The 23,764-nt window shown below is 45.1% G+C and overlaps 1 protein-coding gene across 10 annotated transcripts in view; it reads left to right on the top strand.

Moving 5' to 3' along the window:
- The window catches only part of STX8 (syntaxin 8), a 358,471-nt gene that overhangs the window by 249,818 nt on the left and 84,889 nt on the right, over positions 1 to 23,764 (top strand). Inside the window, exon 8 of one of the 10 annotated variants that reach the window (XM_065532769.2) lies at positions 2,420 to 2,692. The exons of 8 other annotated variants lie outside the window; for them this stretch is intronic. In XM_065532769.2, the coding sequence (XP_065388841.1) occupies positions 2,420 to 2,451 (32 nt within the window). In that variant the 3' untranslated portion in view covers positions 2,452 to 2,692. Of the gene's footprint in view, positions 1 to 2,347; positions 2,693 to 23,764 lie in introns of those variants that run through there. One more of the 10 variants, XM_045376315.3, reaches the window with a different exon arrangement.

Raw genomic sequence — 23,764 nt, 5'->3', positions numbered from 1 at the left:
CGCTGTGTTGGGTGAGGTAGGATACAATGGTGGTCCCTGCCCTCAGGGAGCTTACATTGCAATTGAGGGAGGGAAGCGAGATAGTGAACAGTAAGCAGGCACAGATCAATGTAATAATTACCAATTGTGATACAGTCTAGATAGCCAGAAGGCCCTCTGGATGTGGAGACTGAAAAAGGATCCTGTTCTGCATTACTGATTTCATTAACATCATTAAGATTGTCACTAGACAATGGTTTGGATAACATAAGAATGTTTAAGCACTTATGACAGATGAATGAAACATAGCACCATTAGCTCCATTTGGATGCATTATAAAATAGTCTCCAGTTCCTTGTAACCTTGGGAGAAGTGAAATATCATTACAGATCTAGGTGTCTAGAAGAAGAAAGCTGCTATTTTTGTCCCTTCCTTTTGTGACTCTTGTCTTCCTTACTCGGTGGCTGATGTTGGTTGAGTTAACCAAAGTCAGCACGTCGATCTGATGATTTGTTAACTCCGTCCGCATTGTTCTTTGGTGTTTTGGATGAGGGGAAAACGATGAGATCTCTGCCTCTTAGTCATTCTCCCTGACTCCAACTCAACCCTCGTTCCAATTCGCCCATTTCCCATTATGGAGCAGAAAAGACTGCTTAAGACCTGGTTTATTTACCTAATAAACTGGCTCTTGTATTGCCTGGGAAATGCTAAAATTTTTCAGCCAAGAAATCCTAGTAACAAGCAAACAGAGGTCCAGCAGTCAGGTCTGAAGAAACAACAAAATGAAGGTCAGCTAATATCGCCATTATTCTCCTTCCCGGTGGCCATGACAGCGCTGGGGTTTATTTGAAGATCCCAGACTCGGAATCATTGCCCGCATTGTTAGCCGCCCAAGTATTTTAGGCTGTGCCAACAGTTTCAGATATTAATGTATTCTAGAGATCAGTGAATGAAGAATTCCTCTGCACTTTTTTCCTTTTTAATTTTTTTTTTTTTCCTTTCCATACACTTTGTTTGCAGTGCCTTTGTCTGCCAGACGTTGCTGGGCATTTCTAATGAGAAAGCAAAGAATTGCAGAAGGAAAAAGGCAGAGGGCGGGGGAGGGAGAGAGAGAACAGGCGGAGGAAAAACAGGGCGTGTTTAGCACTTTAACAGTAAGGTGACATTTTTACAAGCTAGTCAGGTGCACAGGACTCACTGGGGAAAGCAGCACTGGCGATGCCAATTGAGAGCGGAAAGCGCATTTTTTGGAAACGTCCAATTCATTGATTAGCTTCCCCCAACAAAAACGCACTTTTATTTTTGAACATCATTTTCCCTGCAGGACACCCGGCCTCGGTCCTGCTTTAGTATTCATCCCAGCTTCATTACTGCAGCCACCTCGCAACCCATCCTGGGCAGCTGCTAAAAGGGGGAAAAATTAAAGCAATTCATACTCCTGGTGACTTACTGCTGCAGAATAATTGGTTTCTGTTTGCAAAGAACATTATCACAGCAAAGCCCAGAAAACAGAAAGGTCTGTCTGAGAGAGGGTTTCTGGGGCTAGGGGGGAGGGGGGAGGGAGGGATGTGAAAAATCACATTTCTGAAAAGGCAATTAGCTAATAATTAATTGTTTAATATCGTTCCGTACCAGGATGTGTCCTTATGTGATATACGTACATATGCTGGTTTCGCAGCGTATCCTTTGATACCTCATGGAAATGGTAATGAGACTAAACCAGCTAAAGAGCTCTTTAGACAGTGCCGTGCTTTGGGGGAAGGCCGGAATGAAATGCAGACCCTCTGAGGGCTTCTCCGACACACAAGAAGTCCTTTTGTTTCCTGTTTTATAAACCAGAGGCATGTCTAAAATTGCAGGGAAAGTGAGAGGGGGTGGAAGAGTTGGCGCCGGAGGCCTGGCTTTTCTATATTTAAAAAGAGAAAAAATTGCTAGCTAGTTATTCGTGCCTGGATTTGATAGGCAGCCTAGGCTGTTTTTGAAGTTCTGAAGGAAGGTTCTCTGAAGATGTAAGCGGGATCTGTCTTTCACTTAGACTTAATTAAGAAACTTGCTGGCTTTGTCTGTAGGGGGCCCATTACGCGCAAGCTGCAGCCCCCTCTGAATAGGGGCTCAGCCTGGAAAGTGTATACAAGCCACACCGCCTTTGTATCGTGTTGCCAAACTGGAGGCAGTTCCGCGAGTGCGAACGAGGCTCTGCCAGGGGCCATCCCTTGTTCGTAAACGTGAACCCACGTCCCAAACAGAAAGCCGAAGCCAGTGCACGGGCATTCCCGAGCGGCCTAGAGCTAATACACCTTTTAGAAAAAGATGATCATCCACAAAAAAAATTGGTAGGGGGCAGAAGAGAGGGTATCTTGTTCCCCAGAGCCCTGTTCATACATCGCAAGGACAGACTAACGCACCAGGGTAACCAGCATCTTCGGATCTTGTTCCCCAGAGCCCTGTTCATACGTCGCAAGGACGGACTAACGCACCAGGGTAACCGGCATCCTCGGAGGCTTTTTGTGTAGACGGGGTCGGGGGAGTGGTTAGAGCCTGGCTCCAGGCACAACCTCACTCCCAACTTGATTTCATCCAGGCCAGGGCCTAATTTTGCCTTGGTCGCTGTTCTCGTAACCTTGAGAATAATTTCCCCCTGGTGGGCTACTGTGGCCTACCCTATTTAGAACAAAGTTGCTGAATGCTGGAGAATAAAGAACAGTTGGAAGGCTGTGAGCAGTGGTTAATCAGCTAATTCGCATTTCAAAAGACACTAATAAGAGGTGATAAATTCAAATAAAGCCCTGGGTATGAGTACTTTACTCACTTGGGAAATCTTACAGAGGGGTTCTCCCTCCTGTGTGTCTCTCCCTGCCCATCCTCTCCCTTTCCCTTGGAAGCCGTGGGACCTCCCAGGGTATCGCACCTCTGCCCTCCACTCCCCTCTTGAGCAAGGGGCTTGCACACCTTCACCTTCCTCTTAGCTATGACCAGCCGTACCCTCTGCTTCAGGATCAGCCCCCTTCGGGGTCTGCTGCTCCCAGTCACTCTGACCCTGGGTCCCCTGAGCCTTCTCCCTCCCCTCCACCCTATTGCCTTTATAGGATCCAACCTCTTTCCTCCCAGATAAATGACAGCTACCTTATTCCCTCATCTCTGCCTCTTCCCCTGCTCTGTCTGGCAGCCCTTGGCCAACTCTGTCCAGTTGCCATTTTCTTGGCTGTGACGGGCCCCTACTGCTCACTTTGGCATTACCGTGCCTCAGGCAGGCAGCTCCAACTGCAACGGCCTGAGTGGTCCAATGGGACTCGAAGTGGCTGGACGTCCTCCCCCATTTGGCACCGAGGTTTTTCTGCCTCTGCTCACATGCCTGCCATTCAGACCCAGATGGGTGGGCTACATTGTGGGCTCTTCATAATTGGGTCTTTCTGCTCTTAACAGGCTCATGGCCCCATCCTGGATCCAGTGTCCCTCACCCGGTGGCTGGAAAATCACCCAGCCAGCCAAGTGGCACTGTAGAAATAGCCGTGATGCCAGAGAGCGAGTGATTTAGTTTCAGCCAGGAGTTCATCTCAAGTGTTGGAACATGAGCTTGTCCTGACTCTTTTCTCTTCCTTCAGCCCTGAGCAAAATGTGGAATGCTGTTGCCATTGATTGAACATGCCTGTAAAAGGAGGTGAAAGTAATTTCCTGGAGCATCCTCGATCCAGATGTTTGGTACTTCTGGTTGTTTTTGTTTTTCGTGTTTTGTTTTTGCGAAGGCCGTGATATTTGTGTGGGAACTTTTCTAGGTAGTCTCTAGATTTCAGAATCCCAGAGCACCTTAGTCCCATCATGCTCTGGAAATTCATTAGGGACTCAGCCACCATCTTTTTTCTTTTTCTTTTTCTTTTTTTTATGAGACGGAGTCTCGCTCTTGTGGCCCAGGCTCACGTGCAGTGGTGCGATCTCGGCTGACTGCAACCTCCGCCTCCCGGATTCAAGCGATTCTTCTGCCTCAGACTCCCGAGTAGCTGGGATTACAGGTGCCCGCCACCCTGCCTGGCTAATTTTTGTACTTTTAGTAGAGATGGGTTTTCGCCATTGTTGGTCAGGCTGGTCTCGAACTCCTGACCTCAGGTGATCCGCCCACCTCAGCCTCCCAAAGTGCTGGGATTATAGGCGTGAGCCACCGCGTCCGGCCTCAGCCACCATCTTAATTACATGTCCCGAAGGAATGACATTTTATATTTGGCCATGAGTGAGGTGGATTTCCCTGAACTTCAGCCTTGACAATCTGATGACAGTTAGGGATATCCTCACAGCCCTAAGAGGGCCATTGACCCTGAACAGTACAACTGCGAGCTGGCCAACCTCAGCGTTTGTCACCCGTGATCAAGTCTTTCTGCTCAGCACACACCGTGGTTTTCAGTAGCATCTTTCGTTGAATGCTGTTCAGATCCTGAATTATTCATAAAGGATTCCCACGTTCAGAAGGAGTGTGGACCAGATGACCTTGCTGGGACTCAGAAAACGATGCCCCAAAGTATAGCACTTTGGCATGCTGAGTACTTGGAACCAAAGGACTTTGGAAGGGCCTCAAAGGCTAAGTCTCTTTCTGACCTTCTCCTGCTCTTTTTCTTCCTTCCCTTTTCCCCCAAGACAAGGCCACAGAAAGTAGAATCTCTCTTCCTGAAGGCAGGCCATGGAAACTAGAACCCAACTTCTCCAACACCAGCCACAAAAACCTAGGTCTGTAACTCTAACCTATCCCCGCTTTTCTGCGTAAGTGCTGGTTATAAATAAATTCTCTGGAGGTGTGGAGGATCGGTTGAGGCCAGGAGTTGAAGACCAGCCTGGACAACATAGTTGAGAGCCATCTGTAAAAGAAAGAAATAAGCCTGGTCAACTTGGAGCCATCTGAGAAAGAGAGAGAAAGAAAGAAAAAAAAGAAAGAAAGACAGAAAAGGAAAGAGAGACAGAGAAGGAGAGGCAATCGGGAGAGAGAGGAGGAAACAGAAATAATTAGAGAAGGAAAGATAGAGAAAGAAAGAAAAGGAAAATGAAGGCAGGAAGAAGAGAGAAGGAGGGAGGAAGAAAGGGAGGGAGGGAGAGGAGGGACTGAAGGAAGGAAGAAAGGGAGGGAGAAAGGAAGGAAGGAAAGCGAGGGGAGGGAGGGATGGAAGGAAGAAAGGGAGGAAGGAAGAGGAAATTAGCTGGGTGTGGTGGTGCACACCTGTAGTCCTAGTATTTAGGAGGCTGAGGCAGGAGGATCACTTGAGCCCAGGAAGTGGAGGCTGCAGTGAGCCATGACTGCACCACTGCACTGCAGCTTGGGTGACAGAGTGAGACTCCATCTCAAAAAAAGAAAGAAATTCTCTGCCCTACCTTGTCTGAAAGTAGGCCATAAGACCCCTGTTTCCAGAGAGGTCCCGCCCTGTATCCAGGAGGAAGGAATGCCACCCAGAGACCGAGAAGAATCCAAACTGATGGGCCTTACTGTGCTCCATCCTTCCGCTCTCTGTCCATCAACATTGGATCATACCGCTTTTTGTCCCATCACATTTCTGCATAGCTGTCCATTCACATCCAGCCTAAGCATAGAAATCGACAGTTTTCCCTGAGTCTTTGGATCTTCTTCTTCTTTTTTTTTTTTTTTTTTGAGACGGAGTTTAGCTCTTGTTTCCCAGGCTGGAGTGCAATGGTGTGATCTTGGCTCACTGCAACCTCTGCCTCCTGGGTTCAAGCGATTCTCCTGCCTCAGCCTCCCGAATAGTTGAGATGACAGGCATGCACCATCACACCCCGCTAATTTTGTATTTTTAGTAGAGATGGGGTTTCTCCATGTTGGACAGGCTGGTCTTGAACTCCTAACCTCAGGTGATCTCCCGCCTCAGCCTCCCAAAGTGCTGGGATTATAGGCGTGAGCCACCGTGCCTGGCCATTGGATCATCATATTTGAAGGCTCCTGTGTCATGTAAAACATTGATTAAGTAAATCTGTTATGCCTCTGTCTTCTTAACCTATCCTTGTTATAGGAATGTCAGCCATGACCCTGCTAACGGGTGAGGAAAGATACTGGCCTTTCCACCCCTGCAGTCTCCCATATCCCTTCGGTGTTGGAATGCATAAGCACTAGTGTCTTATCACCAGGGACATGTGGCCGACAAGTTCTGCCTCAGGACACAGGACCTGTTTTCTGCCTCTCAGCCAAAGGTCTCAGGGTCGTAACTCCACGAGACTCCACCTTGATATCAGAAAAAGCTCATAGCTATAAGCAACAGAAACCATCTCTGACCACATAAGCGCAAAAAGAATTTATTGAAAGAACACTGAGTAATTTGAAAAGCAAATCACCAAGAAGACTAGGTGATCAGGCTGGAAAACAGGAAAGGAGGCTGGGCATGGTGGCTCACAACTGTCATCCTGGCACTTTGGGAGGCTGAGGCAAGCAGATCTCTTGAGCCCAGGAATTTGAGACCACCCTGGGCAACCTGATGAAACCCTGTCTCTACAAAAATTATCCGGGCATGGTGACAGGCACCTGTAGTCCCAGCTACTCGGTAGGCTGAGGTGGGAGGATCACCTGAGCCCAGGAGGTCAAGGCTGCAGTGAGCCATGATCGTGCCACTGCACTCTAGCCTGGATGACAGAGTGAGACCCTGTCTCAAAAAGAAAAAAGGAAAAGGAAACAGGGAGGAACCAGAGGTGGCTAAAACCAAGACTGCAGCCTCATCACAGACCCATCTAGTGGAGGATCTCTTTGACACACTGCTGGATGCCTCTCCACCCCCAACCTTTTCCCACTAGCTAGTGTGGCTAGCGCCGGACACCAGAGACCATAGCTGGAGGCTGCTATTCATGTCCCTAGATAATTGATGCTGCTGCTGCCATCACCAAAATGAATTTTCCACTCTCCTTCCATACTTTAAGCATTACACACTCCAGAGTCATTGCACCTGGCTGGCCACACACTAGCTGGTAGGGAGGCTGAGGAATGCCAGCGTCTGGCCCATGAGACCCTGCCTCTTGCCAAGACCCGTATGGTGAAGCCTTCCTCAAATGTAAGAAATGGGTTCAGCTGGAAAGCAAACACATGTTCACTGCAAACTTCCAGTCTACTGGGAAGTATTTGCCAAAGACGGAAACCTTCCTGGGCTCTTCCCACTGAACCAAGTGTCTTTACCCAGGACCAACCATGCAATTTGCGCAGCCCATTGCAAAATGAAAATGCAGGACCCCCTTGTTCGGAAAGTATCAAGAATGTCAAGATGGCAACCGCAGAGCATTGAATCAAGCATGGACCCCCCTTTATCATGGGAACCTTGTGTCGTTGCTGAGGTCACACACCCATAAAGCTGGCCCTAGCTTTACCTTAACAGGGCCACAAGTCCATAGTTGGGTCTTGGGGCCCTTATAAGCCCTTATGAATAGTTTGGTTTATCACCATAGGAATAAACAACAGTTGGTTTATTCCTATTCACAACTTGAGGTGTAACTATAATTACAGATGCTCTTTGACTTGTGAGGGGGTTATGTTCTAATAAACCCATCTTAAGTTAAAAATATCATAAGTTGAAAATGCATTTAATGCCTCTAATCTAGCAAACATCATAGCTCGGCCTAGCCTATCTTCAAGGTGCTCAGAACACTTATGTTCGCCTACAGTTGGGCAAGATCATCTGGCAACACAGTACATCACAGGGTACGATACTGGTTGTTTACTCCCATGATCACGTGGCTGGCTGGGAGCTGTACTTGCTGCTGCCACCTGGCATCACAAGAGAGTACTGTACCACACGTCACTAGCCCAGGAAAATAGCAAAATTCAAAATTCATTCTCTACTGAATGCATATTGTCTTTGCATCATCGTGAAGTCAAAAATTTATAAGTCAAACCATGGTCAGGGACCATTCGTATCCCTATGTTATAGCCAGAGCAACTGAGGCCAAATAAGAGTGGAGCTGTGATGATGATCCAGCTCTTCTCTTTTTTTTTTTTTTTTTTTTGAGATGGAGTTTTGTTCTTGTCACCCAGGCTGGAGTGCAGTGGTGCGATCACGGCTCACTGCAACCTCCACCTCGCGGGTTCAAGCAATTCTGCCTCAGCCTCCCGAGTAGCTGAGATTACAGGCATCCGCCACCACGCCCAGCTAATTTTTTGTACTTTGAGCAGAGATGGGGTTTCACCATGTTACCCAGGCTGGTCTCGAACTCCTGACCTCAGGTGATCCTCCTACCTCAGCCCCGCAAAGTGCAGGGATTACAGGCAGGAGCTGCCGCACCTGGCCTCTTCTGACTCTTAGGTTTCTCTTTCTTTACACCACATCACACTGTGCACCACGAGCTCACAGAGTGGAGAGCCGTCAGCATTCCCTGGAATGTTCACCAGGTTCTCTAGGAATCACCCTCCAGATTTGTTATTGTGGAGAAAAGACCACTCACTCAATTTCCAATGAGACTTTGCTTTTCACTGCCAAGAACTGCACTGCAGGCAGGAAGAGCAGTGCTCGTGGGCTGGTACCTGGATGACCCTCATGCTCTAGTTCCTTAATTAGAACCAAAGCACAGACTTCCTTGTACATACACGTACATCCGGGGGTGTGTGTACGTGAGAGACAGACAGATGCCCTGAGATGTTGAGCAAGTCTTTTACTGAAATCCCCATTGTTTCCGTTTTCTCATCTGTTAAAATCCTTGGCCATAATGTCAGATTCACAAATAGGACTGATACCTCTCTGCCCCACTGCGCCCCGTTCCGCCACCTCATTCTTGGGATCAGGGCTCGCCTCCGGCGCCTGCATGCATTCCCATTCTTCGGGTTCCCTTTCTGCCACCTGCTCTGGCCCTCAGTGTCCCCCTTGGGCCTAACTCCTTGAAGGCTCAGCATATGGACTCTGCCAACTCCTGCTAATCTCCGCTTCTATCAGCAAGACGCTCAGGACAGGCTTCCTCCCTTCAGTGTTGTCTAGAGCATTCTGGAGTCACACAATCTCCCTTCACAGTGTTGTCTAGAGCATTCTGGAGTCACACAATCTCCCTTCACGGTGTTGTCTAGAGCATTCTGGAGTCACACAATCTCCCTTCACAGTGTTGTCTAGAGCATTCTGGAGTCACACAATCTCCCTTTCTCTCTTCCCTTCATTTTTCTCCAGCGCTGTATGTGTATGTCTTTTTCTCTTTCTGGTGCCCTGAGAGTCTACCACGGTGCCTTATACAGAGAGGCATTCGGCGATCCCACCATTCTTATTGATCCCACCATTCTTATTGATTGCCTTCTGCAAGGTCCGTCTCTGTCTCCTTGTCTGTTTTTCTACCCTTTCCCCCTTCCCTTTGCCTGGACACAGTATGAATGAAAGACACGTTTTAAGAATATTTGTGGTGTTTATAAAATACAGGGTTATTTGACGTGTTTTTAATTTAAAAATCATAGCTCTTGAAGAAAATACAGCTCTGTTAAAAAGTTATAATGAATTTAATTGATTTTTATTGCTATGTAGACTTTAATTGATTTTTCCCCCTAAGGTTTTCTTTTTCTTTTTTTTTTTTTTTTTCCTATTTTAAACCCAAGGAAGGAGAAATTTCCAAGGGTTATTAGTTCATTAGCTGTTAGAAAGAATAATTGATCTGTCAACTCAAAGGATTTATAAGGATTTAGCTCACAAAATTCATGAAAGCACTGGCATCTGTTTAAGTTGTGCCTCAAAAGGAAACATTTTCTGAAGGGACTTCCTTTTACTTTCTGCAAGATAAAAATTAGCATCTCTCTAGCAATGAAAAGGCCCTCTATTTTTTAAGATCTTCCCAATCTTAAGGAGCTACAGTGTTTGTACCTACACCTGAAAAAAATCGGATATAGATTTTGATCACTGAAAGAATGGATCATACATATTATAAAGTTTTTGGTTTCTTCCAGTGTTTTTTTTTTTTTTTTCCTCATAAAAGGAATGGAATATAACTAACATTTCTTCAACCTCAAATGAGAGTTTTGCCTTTTTTTTTTTTTTTTTTTTTTTTAGCAAATGCACCCAAATTGGGTTTGGTTCACAAAGGAAAGGCTGACTGCAGGGCTAACAGACCCATCATTAGCCATCCCTGCCCTCTTAAATGGCCTGTCCATTCCACTGCTCACAATATAAGACTAAGGCCGTAAACAAGGGATCCAAGAGAACTCTGGGCAAGAAGCATACAATGCAGTGGGATACATTTCTTTAGCATAAATAGCAGTCTCCAAGGGTGACTGGTGTGAATGGATCCCTGCTGTGAGGGTCTCTGTGCCTTCAGAGGAGATCTGTGGCTTTAAGAGCTCTGGTCCCACCCCCTGGGCTGGGGAAGTGCTCAGCGTCCCCTGCTGGGCTTGGTCCTCAGGCCCCCTGTGGGCCTCCTCCTTCCTTTCAAGCTGTGAGTCCTAAGGAACTCAGTGACAGCTCCTCTTTCATTCCGCTGTGCAAATCCTTGAGCTGTTCCTGGTGCTTTCAAAAGGAAAATATCAGACATTTTACTTATTCTGTCCAGCAGGACCATGGAAGTCTGGCAAGACCCAGGGTTATTCCTGCAGTGAGCCCAGGGGAGATCTTCCTCTTTGTGATGACCTAGAGTAGAAATTCCCTGAGATGACCGGTAACCCACCATTTATACTTCCTCCATCCTTCACATCATGCCCTGTGGGATGCCATCTGGGTACTGTTCTGCTGGCGACTTGTGTACTGCTGGCCGGGGTCTGGATAGCCCGGGGACAGAATGTATACTGATAGAAATAAGTGAATCCAATAGTACATGTCAAAGGTTAATTTCTTAGTCATGAGCCAAAAAGTTCAGGTTCCAGAGTACTTGTTTACTCTGTGAAAATCTTTTAACAGACTTAAATAATACATCTACACAGTTAAAAAAAAAAAAAAAAAAAAAAAAAATCAGCTGGCCCCTGCTCCATCTCTTCTTATCTCCGTCCTGATCTCCAGAGTCAATCACTTTGAACCATTTTTCCTTTTCCTGTTTTTGGCGATGATTTGCATAGTAATAAATGGTATAGTTATGCTGGGCATGGTGGCTCATGCCTGTAATCCCAGCACTTTGGGAAGCCAACGCGGCCAGATCACAAGGTCAGGAGTTTAAGACCAGCCTCGCTGACATGGTGAAACCCCATCTCTACTAAAGATATAAAAAATTAGCCAGGCGTGGTGGCAGGCGCCTGTAATCCCAGCTGCTCAGGAGGCTGAGGCAGGAGAATTGCTTGAACCCGGGAGGCGGAGGTTGCAGTGAGCTGAGATTGCGCCATTGCACTCCAGCCTGGGCAACAGGGCGAGACTCTATCTCAAAAACTAACTAACTAACTAACTAAATAGTATATTTATATGTGTTATTTTTTCTTTTTCTTTTCTTTTTTGAGATGGAGTCTCACTCTATCACCCACACGGGAGTGCAGTGCCACTGTCTCGGCTCACTTCAACTTCCACCTCTTGGGTTCAAGCAGTTCTCCTGCCTCAGCCTCCCAAGTAGCTGGGATTACAAGTACCTGCCACCACGCCCGGCTAATTTTTGCATTTTTAGTAGAGACAGGGTTTTACCCTGTTGGCCAGGCTGATCTCGAACTCCTGACCTTGGGTGATCTGCCCATCTCGGCCTCCCAAAGTGCTGGGATTACAGGAGTGAGCCACTGCACCTGACCTATTTTTGATTTTTCAACTTTAGACATTACCTATTGATTTCCTGATATAGATAGGGGTTCGTTCATATGCTATGCATACCTCTCCCCTTTCCCATGACATTATTTTTATTCCTCTGTGTATTGCTATTGTAACTTTAAGTAATACACTTAAAGCTCTATTTCCTTTTCCTGTATCACTGATTATAGACAGTATGCCGTCTCACCTTTCTTCTCCCTCTTCTCTCATCGCTCTGCCCTTCATTTCAGCTGTTGATAATGTTTGCATTCCAATGTAACTGTAGTTTTTTTTGGAGGCCCCACTGGGAACACATTAAGTTTTTGTTTTTGTTTTTTTTTCTTGGAAAAGAGTCTTGCTCTTGCTCTGTCCCAGGCTGGAGTGCAGTGGTGCAATCTTGGCTCACTGCAACTTCCGCCTCCTGGGTTCAAGTGAGTCTCCTGCCTCAGCCTCCCAAGTAGCTGGGACTACAGATGCATGCCGCCAGGCCTGGCTAATTTTTGTAATTTTTTTTTAGTAGAGATGGGGTTTCACCATGTTGGCCAGGCTAGTCTTGAACTCCTGACCTCAGGTGATCCACCCACTTTGGCATCCCAGAGTGCTGGGATCACAGGTATGAGCCACCATGCCTGACCACAATGAAGATTTCTATACTGTACCTTTAAGTTTGTTCCAGAAATTAAGAGCCAGTAAATAACTTTCATATTATTATGTCTATATGAATATTATACACTGTAGTACCAGGAAATGACCTATGGTTAATGATATTTCCCTCTCTTTGATTCCCAAATCATAGTCCTTGTGGCAATCAAAGGAGAATGTTAACCTTTATTGTCATTTCTTTCCATCGTTGGTTTCAAACCATACCATGTTTCAATTTGCTAAAGTTTTTTTTTTTTTGTTTTGTTTTTTTTTTTTTTTTTTGAGATGGAGGCTCGCTCTGTTGCCCAGGCTGGAGTGCAGTGGCGTGATCTTGGCTCACTGCAACCTTTACCTCCCGGGTTCAAGAGATTCTCCTGCCTCAGCCTCCCCAGTAGCTGGGATTACAGGTGTGTCACCACACCCAGCTATTTTTTGTATTTTTAGTAGAGACAGGGGTTTCACTATGTTGGTTAGGCTGGTCTCGAACTCCTGACCTTGTGATCTGCTCGCCTCAGCCTTCCAAACTGCTGGAATTACAGGCATGAGCCACAGTACCTGGCCGATAAAGTGTGTGTGTGTGTGTGTGTGTGTGTGTGTGTGTGTGTGTGTGTTTTAACACTGCCTTTAGTATTTCCTGGAGTTTCCAATTTGCTTTCATTTTATTTTGAAATTTTTTTCTGAACCGAATCTTCCTTTTTCTCCTTGGAGACCAAGATCCTCAAACCCTCTGACTTCTTTTTCCAATCTGGGTGGGATATGACTGTAAATCTTGTTTCCTGTGGAACCAAGTGATGCACTGCTATTGCATTTTCTATATTGTATAACTTAAATTTTCCAGGTATTGATAATGCAGTTTTTGCTTTTCTTTAGTTTTTAATGCACTTATGGGTAATTTTTTCTTAATATGTCAACATCTCTTAAAATGCTGCACGATACTAATTTCCACATGGGAAAATTCGTCAGAGAATCTCTAGGGGGATGTATTTATTCATTCATTTATTTCTTGGACTGTTTGCTAGTTGGTCCTTTACTGTTTATTGATTTTCCTGGAGAGCTCCCTTCTCCATACTGTTTTCTGCTCCAGTCCGAACTGGCTCTGCACCACCGTTTTTGAAAGCTGCGTGTCATTCTGGTATTTCTATTCATTGTTATCCTATGTGATTATTCCGTTTCTCAGATCTCATTTCTTTCCTTTTCTCACAGTTTTCACATTTAGTTGAACTATATTCTCAACCTTCTAAAACACGGGGCAAGGCTGGGTGCGGTGGCCCACGCCTGTAATCCCAGCACTTTGGGAGGCCAAAGTGGGTGGATCACGAGGTCAGGAGATCAAGACCATCCTGGCTAACACGGTGAAACCCCATCTCTATTAAAAATTCAAAAAATTAGCCAGGCATGGTGGCAGGCACCTGTAGTCCCAGCTACTCGGGAGGCTGAGGCAGGAGAATGGTGTGAACCCGGGAGGTGAAGCTTGCAGTGAGCCGAGATTGTGTCACTGCACTCCAGTCTGGGTGACAGAGCGAGATTCCATCATAAGAAAAAAAAAAAGTAAAACAGGGAGTAAGAGTGGTATGCCTTATGAATTCTCACATGTGGAAAAATGCTTTATTCCTTCCTCATGCTTGATTGATAGTTTAACTGCGTATAGAATTCTAAATAATAGTTTTTCTTCGGAGCTTTAATGTCTGATCATATCCAATGCTGATGAGAACTCTGACACTGGTCCAATTGGTTTGTGACCTGTATTTATTTATCTTGTTACTGCCATATTGTTAGTTTTTCACTCTGGAAGCTGTTAGGGCCTTTCTTTTGTTGCTGTTCTGAAATGTCAAAACATGGTTAGGGTGTGGGTCATTTACTTTCCCAAGAGCTCTTTCTTGTTCTAGATTATTCCTTCTCCATTGGATGCTGCCATTGTTTTTAGGGGTACAATTTTTTTTTTCAAGTTTCTTCAAGAATCCGAACAAGAGTCTTCAATGTGTTGTATTTTGTTTTCAAGTTCTCTTCTGTTATCAGAATTATTTCTGTGTCCTGGGTGGGGAACATCACACACGGGGGTCTGTCGGCGGGTGAGGGGCTGGGGGAGGGATAGCATTAGGAGAAATACCTAATGTAAATGATGAGTTGATGGGTGCAGCAAACCAACATGGCACATGTATACCGAGGTAATAAACCTGCAGGTTGTGCACATATACCCTAGAACTTAAAGTATAATAATTAAAAAAAAAATTATTTCTGTGTCTTCTAGAGTCAGTTTTTCTATTTGCTTATTCTGTGCCTTCTACAGCACACCATAGACTTTGGTCAAATGCATGATGTATCTTCAGGGCGAGTTCATATGTAAGAATTGGGAAGTAGAAAGGCCCATGGGAAGCTCTATATGAATGTGGATGGAGCTGGCTGGCTGATGGGCCTCGCATCCAGGTTGCTGGGGAAACCCCCCATTGCCCCAACCCTGACATGATCCGGAAAGCAGAGGACTCGGTTCTAGGACAGCAACACCCACCTACACTAGCAGCTCCAGTCTCCCAGAGACAGTTTGCTCGATTTGTGCAGAGAAAACAGCCCTGCTTTGCGGGGACAGATAAGACATGGGCTGCTGGCGTTTTTATCACTTGGTAAGCGGGAGGGTCTGTATAAAGATCTTCAGTGAATCCTGTTTTCAGCCGCCTTTCTCACTCTTGCTCGCCATCTCTACATCTCAAGGGTGTGCTTGGCAGGTTGGTGCTCTCTTCAGTGCGGACTCTTCCTCATGTGTTTTCTAGGCCACAGCTACTTCCTTGGTTTGAGTAGTCAGCCCTGTCTCATTTATGTTCTGTCTCGCAGAAATGTGTAGAGCTCTTTGTTTCACCGCTGGTTCTTTTTCAGTTCTCTTCATTGTTACAGAGCTATGGCTCTCTTATGCCTCTTGTCCTCTCTGTGTTAAATCATAACTTTTCCAGAGTAAATCCCACCTAATGTCCATTATGCCTTTCATCTGCTCAAATATATCATACAGAAATCTTATAGACACCTTAGTGCGTGAGATAGGAAAAAAGAACCGACTGTCTTGTCCTACTCCACTCTCCTCACCCTCAGTGCTTCACTTCTGACACCAGCTGTGAATGATTCTCCTTGCTCGTCAGTTCTCTGGCGGACACCAATGAGATGTCCTGTAATTTAATTCAATGGACACTATCTACCTGGAATTAGAGTTAAATCTCACAGGGCCCCTAAGACTGTCCTCTACCTTCAGATGTCAATCACAGGTTCAAATGTCCGGAATTTCTCACTGACCAGCTGTAAATTGGGGGTTCCCATAACCCTTTCCTTGGGTTTGATTATTTGCTTAAAATGGGTCACAGAACTCCGAGAAACACTTCACTGACTTTACTCATTTATTGTAAAAGGATACAGTGAACAGGCAGATATAAGAGATGCATAGGGTAAGGTATGGGGAGGGACGCAGAGCTTCCATGTGCTCTCTGGGCATGCCGTCCTCGTAGTACTGCCACGTGGTCAGCAACCTGGAAGCTCTCCAAACCCTGTACTTTTGGGTTTTTGTGGAGGCTTCATGATATAAACATGGTAGATGAAATTATTGACCATTGGTAATCAACTGAACCTTCAGCTGCTCTCCTCTTCCCGGAGGTCATGGGATGGGACTGAAAGTTCGAACCTTCTAATCATATGGTTGCTTCCTCTCTTCCCCCATCCTGATGCTATCTAGGAGCCCCCAGTCAGCCATCATCTCATTAGCATTCAGAAAGACGCTTACCGCTTTAGAGATTCCAAAGGTTTTAGGATCTGCTGCCAGGAAATTAAACAAGGCCAAATATATACTTCTCATTATAAATCACAGTATCATACTTAGACAAAGTTCAGGGCCCATCCACATGTCCCAGAGAACATCTGAACTTAGACAAGTCATCAGCCGTCCTTTGAGCATGTCCTACAGTAGACATTATAGGGGTGTCAACTGGTGAATCACGAGGTTCATATATTTGGAAAAGGAGATATTTATTACTTTTTTTTTTTTTTTGGAGACAGAGTCTCACTCTGTCACCCAGGCTGGAGTGCGGTGGCATGATCTCGGCTCACTGCAACCTCTACCTCCTGGGTTTAAGCAATTCTCCTGCCTCAGCCTCCCAAGTAGGTGGGACTACAGGTACACGCCGCCACACCCAGCTAATGTTTTTTGCATTTTAAGGGAGACACAGGTTTTCACCATGTTACCCAGGCTGGTCTCAAACTCCTGAACTCAGGCAATTTGCCCACCTCAGCCTCCCAAAGTGCTAGGATTACAGGCATGAACCACCACGCCCACCAGCTTTATTTCTTCTAAATGGTTGCAGCCTGTAGGCTGGCCATCCTGCAGGCTGGGAATCATAGCCTCAGATAGAAACCAAAAGCAGGCACTTTGAGAGAGGGAAGCATGAGACAGGAATTTATGCTGAACAGGTTGGCTAAATATACATACTCACCATATTATAGGAGTTATGAATATTTATGAAAAGGGGTGCGTGTGTGTAGTAAACAAATGCATGTGACATGCATCCCACGTTTTCCCTCGGGGGTGGAGACTTAACATTTAAATGCATTAGAATTGGGCTCCTTACATCAAAGCGTGAGATGGAAGACTCAGAAGCATGCTGTGTGCAGCCTCTGTGAACCAGCCAGAACCTGTCCATGGTCCATGGTCTCTTATCAGAAAGGAATGCTGGTCAGTTGGGTAAATCAGCAGTGGAGCAAATCTCTCAAAAGGTTTGTTTGTTTGTTTGTTTGTTTTTAACTCTTAGGAAAGAAAGCTTTATGGTGGTGATGGAGGGGGTATAATGAGGTGTCTGACTTCCCATCTTGTCATGGCCAGGAACTCAGTTTTTTGTTTGTTTTGTTTTGTTTTTTTGTTTTGTTTTGAGACGGAATCTTGCTCTGTTGCCCAGGCTGGAGTGCAGTGGCACGATCTCAGCTCACTGCAACGTCCACCTCCTGGGTTCACGCCATTCTCCTGCCTCAGTCTCCCAAGTAGCTGGGATTACAGGTGCCCGCCACCACACCTGGCTAATTTTTGTATTTTTAGTAGAGATGGGGTTTCACCATGTTAGCCAGGATGGTCTTGATCTCTTGACCTCATGATCTGCCTGCCTCGGCCTCCCAAAGTGCTGGGATTATAGGTGTGAGCCACCGCACCCAGCCAGGAACTCAGTTTTTAAGGCTTCTCTGGGCTCCCCTTTGGCAAGGGGAATCCATTCAGTCACTTGGGGGGCTTAGGATTTTCTTTTTATTCCTCAGGGTATATACAGATATAAAAGATATATTCTCAATCTCATGATCTAATGGGAAGTCTGTAGTATATAAAGTAGAGCAAGACCCAGAATTATGGGCATTTTTAGAAGTTTAGCATTTTGGTTGGAATAAACCTCAAACAAATTGGCTACCTGGCAATCCTTTTCCTCACAGACATTGGAAATCACCAAATGATACAATAGAGGGCATGAAAGTATTAATTCATCCTTCATTCATCAGACATTTTTAGACAGCAAGGAATTACACTGGTTGCTGAGAAAAAATACAGAAGTCAGTAGATCATATTCACTGCCTTAAGAAGCTTAGTTCAGTAGGGGAGTTAAGACATGTATATAAATAACTCTTAAACACAAACCAAAATGAGATCAGTGATGTCAGAGAAATATAGGTAAACTCTTATGGGAATTTACAGTAAATGGAGAGGCCTATAGGTAAACTGTTACGGGAATTTAAAGGAAAGGGAGAGGCCGGGCGCAGTGGCTCAAGCCTGTAATCCCAGCACTTTGGGAGGCCGAGGCAGGGGGATCACGAGGTCAGGAGATCAAGACCATCCTGGCTAACATGGTGAAACCCCATCTCTACTAAAAATACAAAATACTAGCTGGGTGTGGTGGCGGGTGCCTGTAGTCCCAGCTACTCAGGAGGCTGAGGCACAAGAATAGCTTGAACCAGGAGGTGGAGGTTGCAGTGAGCCGAGATCGCGCCTCTGCACTCCAGCCTGGGCAACAGAGGCAAGGTGAGACTCCATCTCAAAAACAAAAACAAAAAAACTTAGAGATAGAAGTGACCCTTACTGGGTGTTACCTGTGCACAGGGGATCAGATCTTGTGATGGGCATAACAGCTGGGGGGCATTTGGATCTTCGTGTTCAGCAGATTCCAGCACCTAGTTCCTACTGTTCTCTGTAGCCCTTGGCAGGCAGCTGCAGCAGTAGCATTTCTGTGGGAACTGTCCTGTTGGATTATTGGATCTATTGGTGCTGATTGTGAATCCTCAAAACTTGGTTGGGTTTTCTGTTTGTCCTGAAGGTTTTATAAGCTCCTAATTCCCCTTTTTATAAAAGTCCTCTTTTGCTAAACCAGCTGCAGTGGCAACATCTTCAGCGAAAACCCCTCAGCGATATAGTATGTTTTGACTTTCTAATCACCCACCCATGTTCCTTGAGGATTTTGACACTCAATTCACAGTGACCTCTTTTTTTTTTTCTTTTTTTCTTTTTTTTTTTTTTTGAGACAGAGTTTCACTCTTGTTGCCCAAACTGGAGTGCAATGGCGTGATCTCGGCTCACCGCAACCTCCACCTCCTGGGTTCAAGCGAGTCTCCTGCCTCAGCCTCCTGAGTGGCTGGGATTACAGGCACGTGCCACCACGCCTCAGCCTCCCAAAGTGCTGGGATTACAGGCGTGAGCCACTGCACCTGGCCCACGGTGACCTCTTTAACCCATTTCCCTGGAGCCACGCTAGGGGATGCAAGATTCTACCTTGACGATCTACCCAACACTCTAGGTCATCATTTCTCCATCTCCATGACTGCAGCATGGAGTTAGTACATCTGGACCTGTTCTACCTCTAACTCTAAAAATTCCTCTCTGTGATGTGACCGCCTGTCATGCCACTTTCTCACTCCACTCAGACTTGCTCTTTAACCCGAGTGACCTTCCGTCTCATAGTCCTGCCTTGCTCTCCTAACAAATCAGTCCAGCTTGTGTGATTTCTGCATAAGCCTCAACCCAGTGAGTATTCAACAGCCTTCCTACCAGCACTGAATTTCCTCACTCTCTTGACCTGTGCATTTACTATCTTTTATGATATCCCTTAAAATGTCTCATGCTTGCTGGACACGGTGGCTCACGCCTGTAATCCCAGCGCTTTGGGCGGCCAAGGCAGGTGGATCACCTGAGGTCGGGAGTTTGAGACCAGCCTGACCAACATGGAGAAACCCTATCTCTACTAAAAATACAAAATTAGACAGGCATGGTGGTGCATGCCTGTAATCCCAGTTACTCGGGAGGCTGAGGCAGGAGACTCGCTTGAACCCAGGAGGCAGAGGTTGCTGTGAGCCGAGATCACGCCCCTGCATTCCAGCCTGGACAACAAGAACGAAACTCCATCTCAAAAGAAAAATTTAAAAAAAAGTCACATGTTTATATAGGTTTTTTATGTGTTGAATAAGAATTTAACACTGACACTTATAAAGTACTTACCATGTACCGGGCACTGTTTCAAGTACTTTAATATATTAATTTGTTGAATCCTCACAACCATCCAGTGAGATAGGGTCATGTAATATCCACATTTGCAGATGAAGAAACTGAAGCGCAGAAAGGTTCAGTGATTTACCCAAGGCCACACAGCTGGTAAGTGCTTGAACTGGGCTTCAGACTGACCGTGTTCTTAATAACTAGACTCTATTTATATTCCGTCAGTCTGTTTTAATCACATTTCAAATAGGGATGCCAAGATGTTTGTGCCTCATTTAGTGGATATTAAAAACATTTCTTTCTATTTAAGTATAAATGTGGTTATTAGCTCACTGTTAATATTATATATTGCAGTTTCTAAAAGCAATTCTTCATTAATATATACACCAAGTTTTTTTTTTAGTGAAAATTGTTTCTTTCTCACTTTCCATATTACTTTCTTGCTGTGCATTCTCATTTGAATGTCAATTCTGTTGTGAAATATGTGTCATTCCATTGCAGATAAATGTTTCAGGCAGCCGCGAAGAGCTAGGAGGATGGATTTTCTGTGTCACCCCACTGACTCCTCCTCTTTCTTTTTTCTGAGATGGAGTCTTGCTCTGTCACCCAGGCTGGAGTGTAGTGGCGCAATCTCAGCTCACTGCAACTTTCACCTCCTGGGTTCAAGCGATTCTCCTGCCTCAGTCTCCTGAGTAGCTGAGATTACAGGTGCGCACCACCACACCCATCTCATTTTTGTATTTTTAGTAGAGATGGGGTTTCACCATGTTGGTCAGGCTGGTCTCGAACTCCTGACCTTGTGATCCGCCCACCTTGGTCTTCAAAGTGCTGGGATTACAGGTGTGAGCCACTGCGCCCAGCCAACTCCTCTTCTTTCAAAATCTCAATTCTGTTCCATCCAGGAATGTCTACTTCCCTAAGTGAAGTATAGCAATTTGAGACATCAGCTAGGGTTGTTTTCTCTATTGTCTTCCAAGATAAGTCAAGTGTAGTATTTAGACATTGGGTTCCAAAATCAGTGTAGATTTGAATCCCAACTCTAACATGGAGACCTTGGGTAAGTTACTTAACCTCTCTAAGCTTCAGGTATTTCATTTATAAAAATTGGAATAGCCATACTATAAATCAAATGTGAAGAGATCGCCGTGGACCACCCCTCCCCAACCCCACAAGATTTATCTCAGCCCATCCTGTCCCACTCTCCTCCCAAGACAGGTGCACACTCTGCTCACACACAAAAGCAGCTCCAAGAATTTTGATAAATTATAACCTTTACTGAAGGTTTTGTATTGAGACAGGGGAGCAGGTTACATTGTACCTCACAAAGCAGATCTTCACTTAAAAACAAAAATCACTGCCTTTTCATCCACTGCTCTTCCCCCAGTACCCTGCTTCTTTGGTCCTTATTCTCCTGGCCCACCCCGACTCACGCTATCCTCTCTCCAGTTCCTCTGCTTTATCAGACAGGTGGGGACAAGACTGAATTCCTCCAGGTAGTGAATAGTCTATTAAAGCAGGAAGCAGATGTGTTTCACTCTATCAAAAAGGCTCAGCTTTACTTAGAGAGTTAGCGATTCCTCGTGTATTTCCAAGAGTGAGTGAGTGAGTGCACAGCTGTATTTTGGAATGCCTGAGGTTGCAATCTGAATCTGCAATTCAGTAGCTGGGAGTAGAAAGTCAAGGCTGATACTAACAGTCTCCACCATGAAGTTCTCTTATTAGGATTTTGGTTATCAGGGTGCCTTTTTGTGTGTGTGTGTGTGTTTGTATGTTGTTGTTTTTTTCCCCCCCTCTTGCCAGAAAAATGAGGGTTCATTTTCTGTCTCCAGCTCATGGTTACATTCATTTAAGTTACTTTCCTAGACTTTTTCATTCTGAAACATCATTTCAGGCTGTTCGTCAATTCGACTAAGAATTAGAGTCAACTATTGACAAATATTTGCTATAAGGAAATACTTCTTACAGAGTATATGTATTTTGTCATATAGATTTGAACATGACTGTTAATCAAATATGAGATGGTTTCTGTTGATATGGAGTTTATGAAGTTAATACAGGGAGGTCAGTAAGACCCTGTTTTCCTAGAGTTATATGTTTACTGGTTTTACTATTTTTACTTTCCTATTTTAGCAAAACAGGACAATATTTAAAAATCTTAACAAGTCTCATGACTCCTTCCCTTTCCTTTAACTTGCTTCATACATGATGACTCTCACTCATCCAAACGACAGAACTCACTGTTTAAAAAGTTAAGTGAAAATTCAGCAGAGTGGGAGTATGTATTGCCTCTAAAGGAGGTTCTTCATTGTCCATTACCCAGGATCCAGTAATGAATGTGTACTATCAGGGGCCAGGGATTTAGGGGGATGAATTTCCCAGAGTTTAATCATTTCAGAAGGCCTCTGAGTGTGACTTTTTCCCCAATAATCTACTTATCTCCGTAATTTACCCCTCCCACCGCATTGCAAGGAAAATGAGTCTCCCAGGTTGTTTGCATGATAAGTAGCTGGGAATTGTGTGAGCCTTTCAAGAAGCAGCCCTGAGTTAATTGTTGCAGCCTGAGCTAATGGTTTCCCATGTTAGCTGGCAGGTTAAGTGAAGAAGAGGGCTTGAAAACACCCTTTATCACAAGTACCATGCATTTGAAAGCTGAAATCTCAAAAATGTTTGCTTCATGAAAGATATTTTCCCTTACAATATAAATGGGTGAGAAAAATGTCCTTCTAGAGATAGGACTAAGTTTTGCGAAGAGCTCTGGATATTGGCTCCTTGGAAGAACTGGGACGGTTGTTGTTGTTTTCTTTTTTTTTTCAAAGTATCCCTCTAATTTGCCACCCCTCACCCCCCTTATTAGCCAAGTCAGAATTTAAAGAATAAGCTGCTTATTGGAAGCAAACAACTAGAAAAATCACTTTTGAAAAAAAAAAAAAAAAAAAAAAAACTAGGCTTCCTGAAAATTTCTAATTGTATTTTTTTAGGTTCTTTTTATGTTTATCCTTGGGGTGTTTAACACCACGTCAATTATGTTGGGGCTTTGCAAACGATATCCCAAAATACGGTGCTTTGGCATCCTGTGTACTTTGAACTGAAGGACATTGGAAGGGCTTCAGAAGCAAAGTCTGTTTCTGACTTCTCCTGCTTTCCTTTCTCCCCAAGGCAGGCCATAGAAACTAGAATTTCAGCCAGGTGTGGTGACTCACGCCTGTAATCCTAGTACTTTGGGAGGCCAAGGTGGGTGGATCACTTAAGGTCAGGAGTTCGAGACCAGCCTGGCCAACATGGCAAAATCTCATCTCTACTAAAAATACAAAAATTAGCCGGGTGTGGTGGCGGGTGCCTGTAGTCCCAGCTACTCAGGAGGCCGAGACACAAGAATCGCTTGAACCTGGGAGGCGGAGGTTGCAGTGAGCCAAGATTGTGCCACTGCACTCCAGCCTGGACAACAGAGTAAGACCCAGTCTCAAAAAAAAAAAAAACAACTAGAATTCCTTTTCACAAAACTGAGTCAGAGGAGCTAGAACCTTTCTCCCCCAGAGACAGCCATAAAACCTAGAAATATTCCTCTGACTCTACCTGCCTTTCTGGGTAGAAGCTGGCCATAGAGAAATTCCCTGACCTACCTTGTCTGAAAGTAGATCATAAGACCTTCATTCCAAAGGGGTCCTGCCGTATCCCCGGGAAGGAATGTCACACAGAGAGGCCCAGAAGAATCTGAGCAGACGGGCCCTGCGGGGTTTCCCCACTCAGTCTATTACTATTAGATCATACCCTTTTTGTTTGATCACATTTCTATGTGGCTGTCCACTCTTCATTGAATCTAAGCATAAAAATGGACATTTTCCCCTTGTATCTTTGGGTCTTCGTTGCTGAAGGCCCCCCATGTCATATACAACTTTGATTAAATAAATCTGTTGTGCTTTTCTCTCGCTAACCTCCCTCTTCTTGGCCTCTCTGTGTAGCTTTCCTTCCTCCCAGGTGTGGGGCAGAAACCCTTTGGAATGAGGGTCTTCAAGGGAGAAGGGAGAGAGTGAACTTT

The sequence above is a fragment of the Macaca fascicularis genome, chromosome 16 (assembly GCF_037993035.2).
Source record: "Macaca fascicularis isolate 582-1 chromosome 16, T2T-MFA8v1.1".
In the NCBI taxonomy this organism is placed as follows: domain Eukaryota; kingdom Metazoa; phylum Chordata; class Mammalia; order Primates; family Cercopithecidae; genus Macaca; species Macaca fascicularis.
This window is presented reverse-complemented; position numbering and strand designations above follow the sequence as displayed.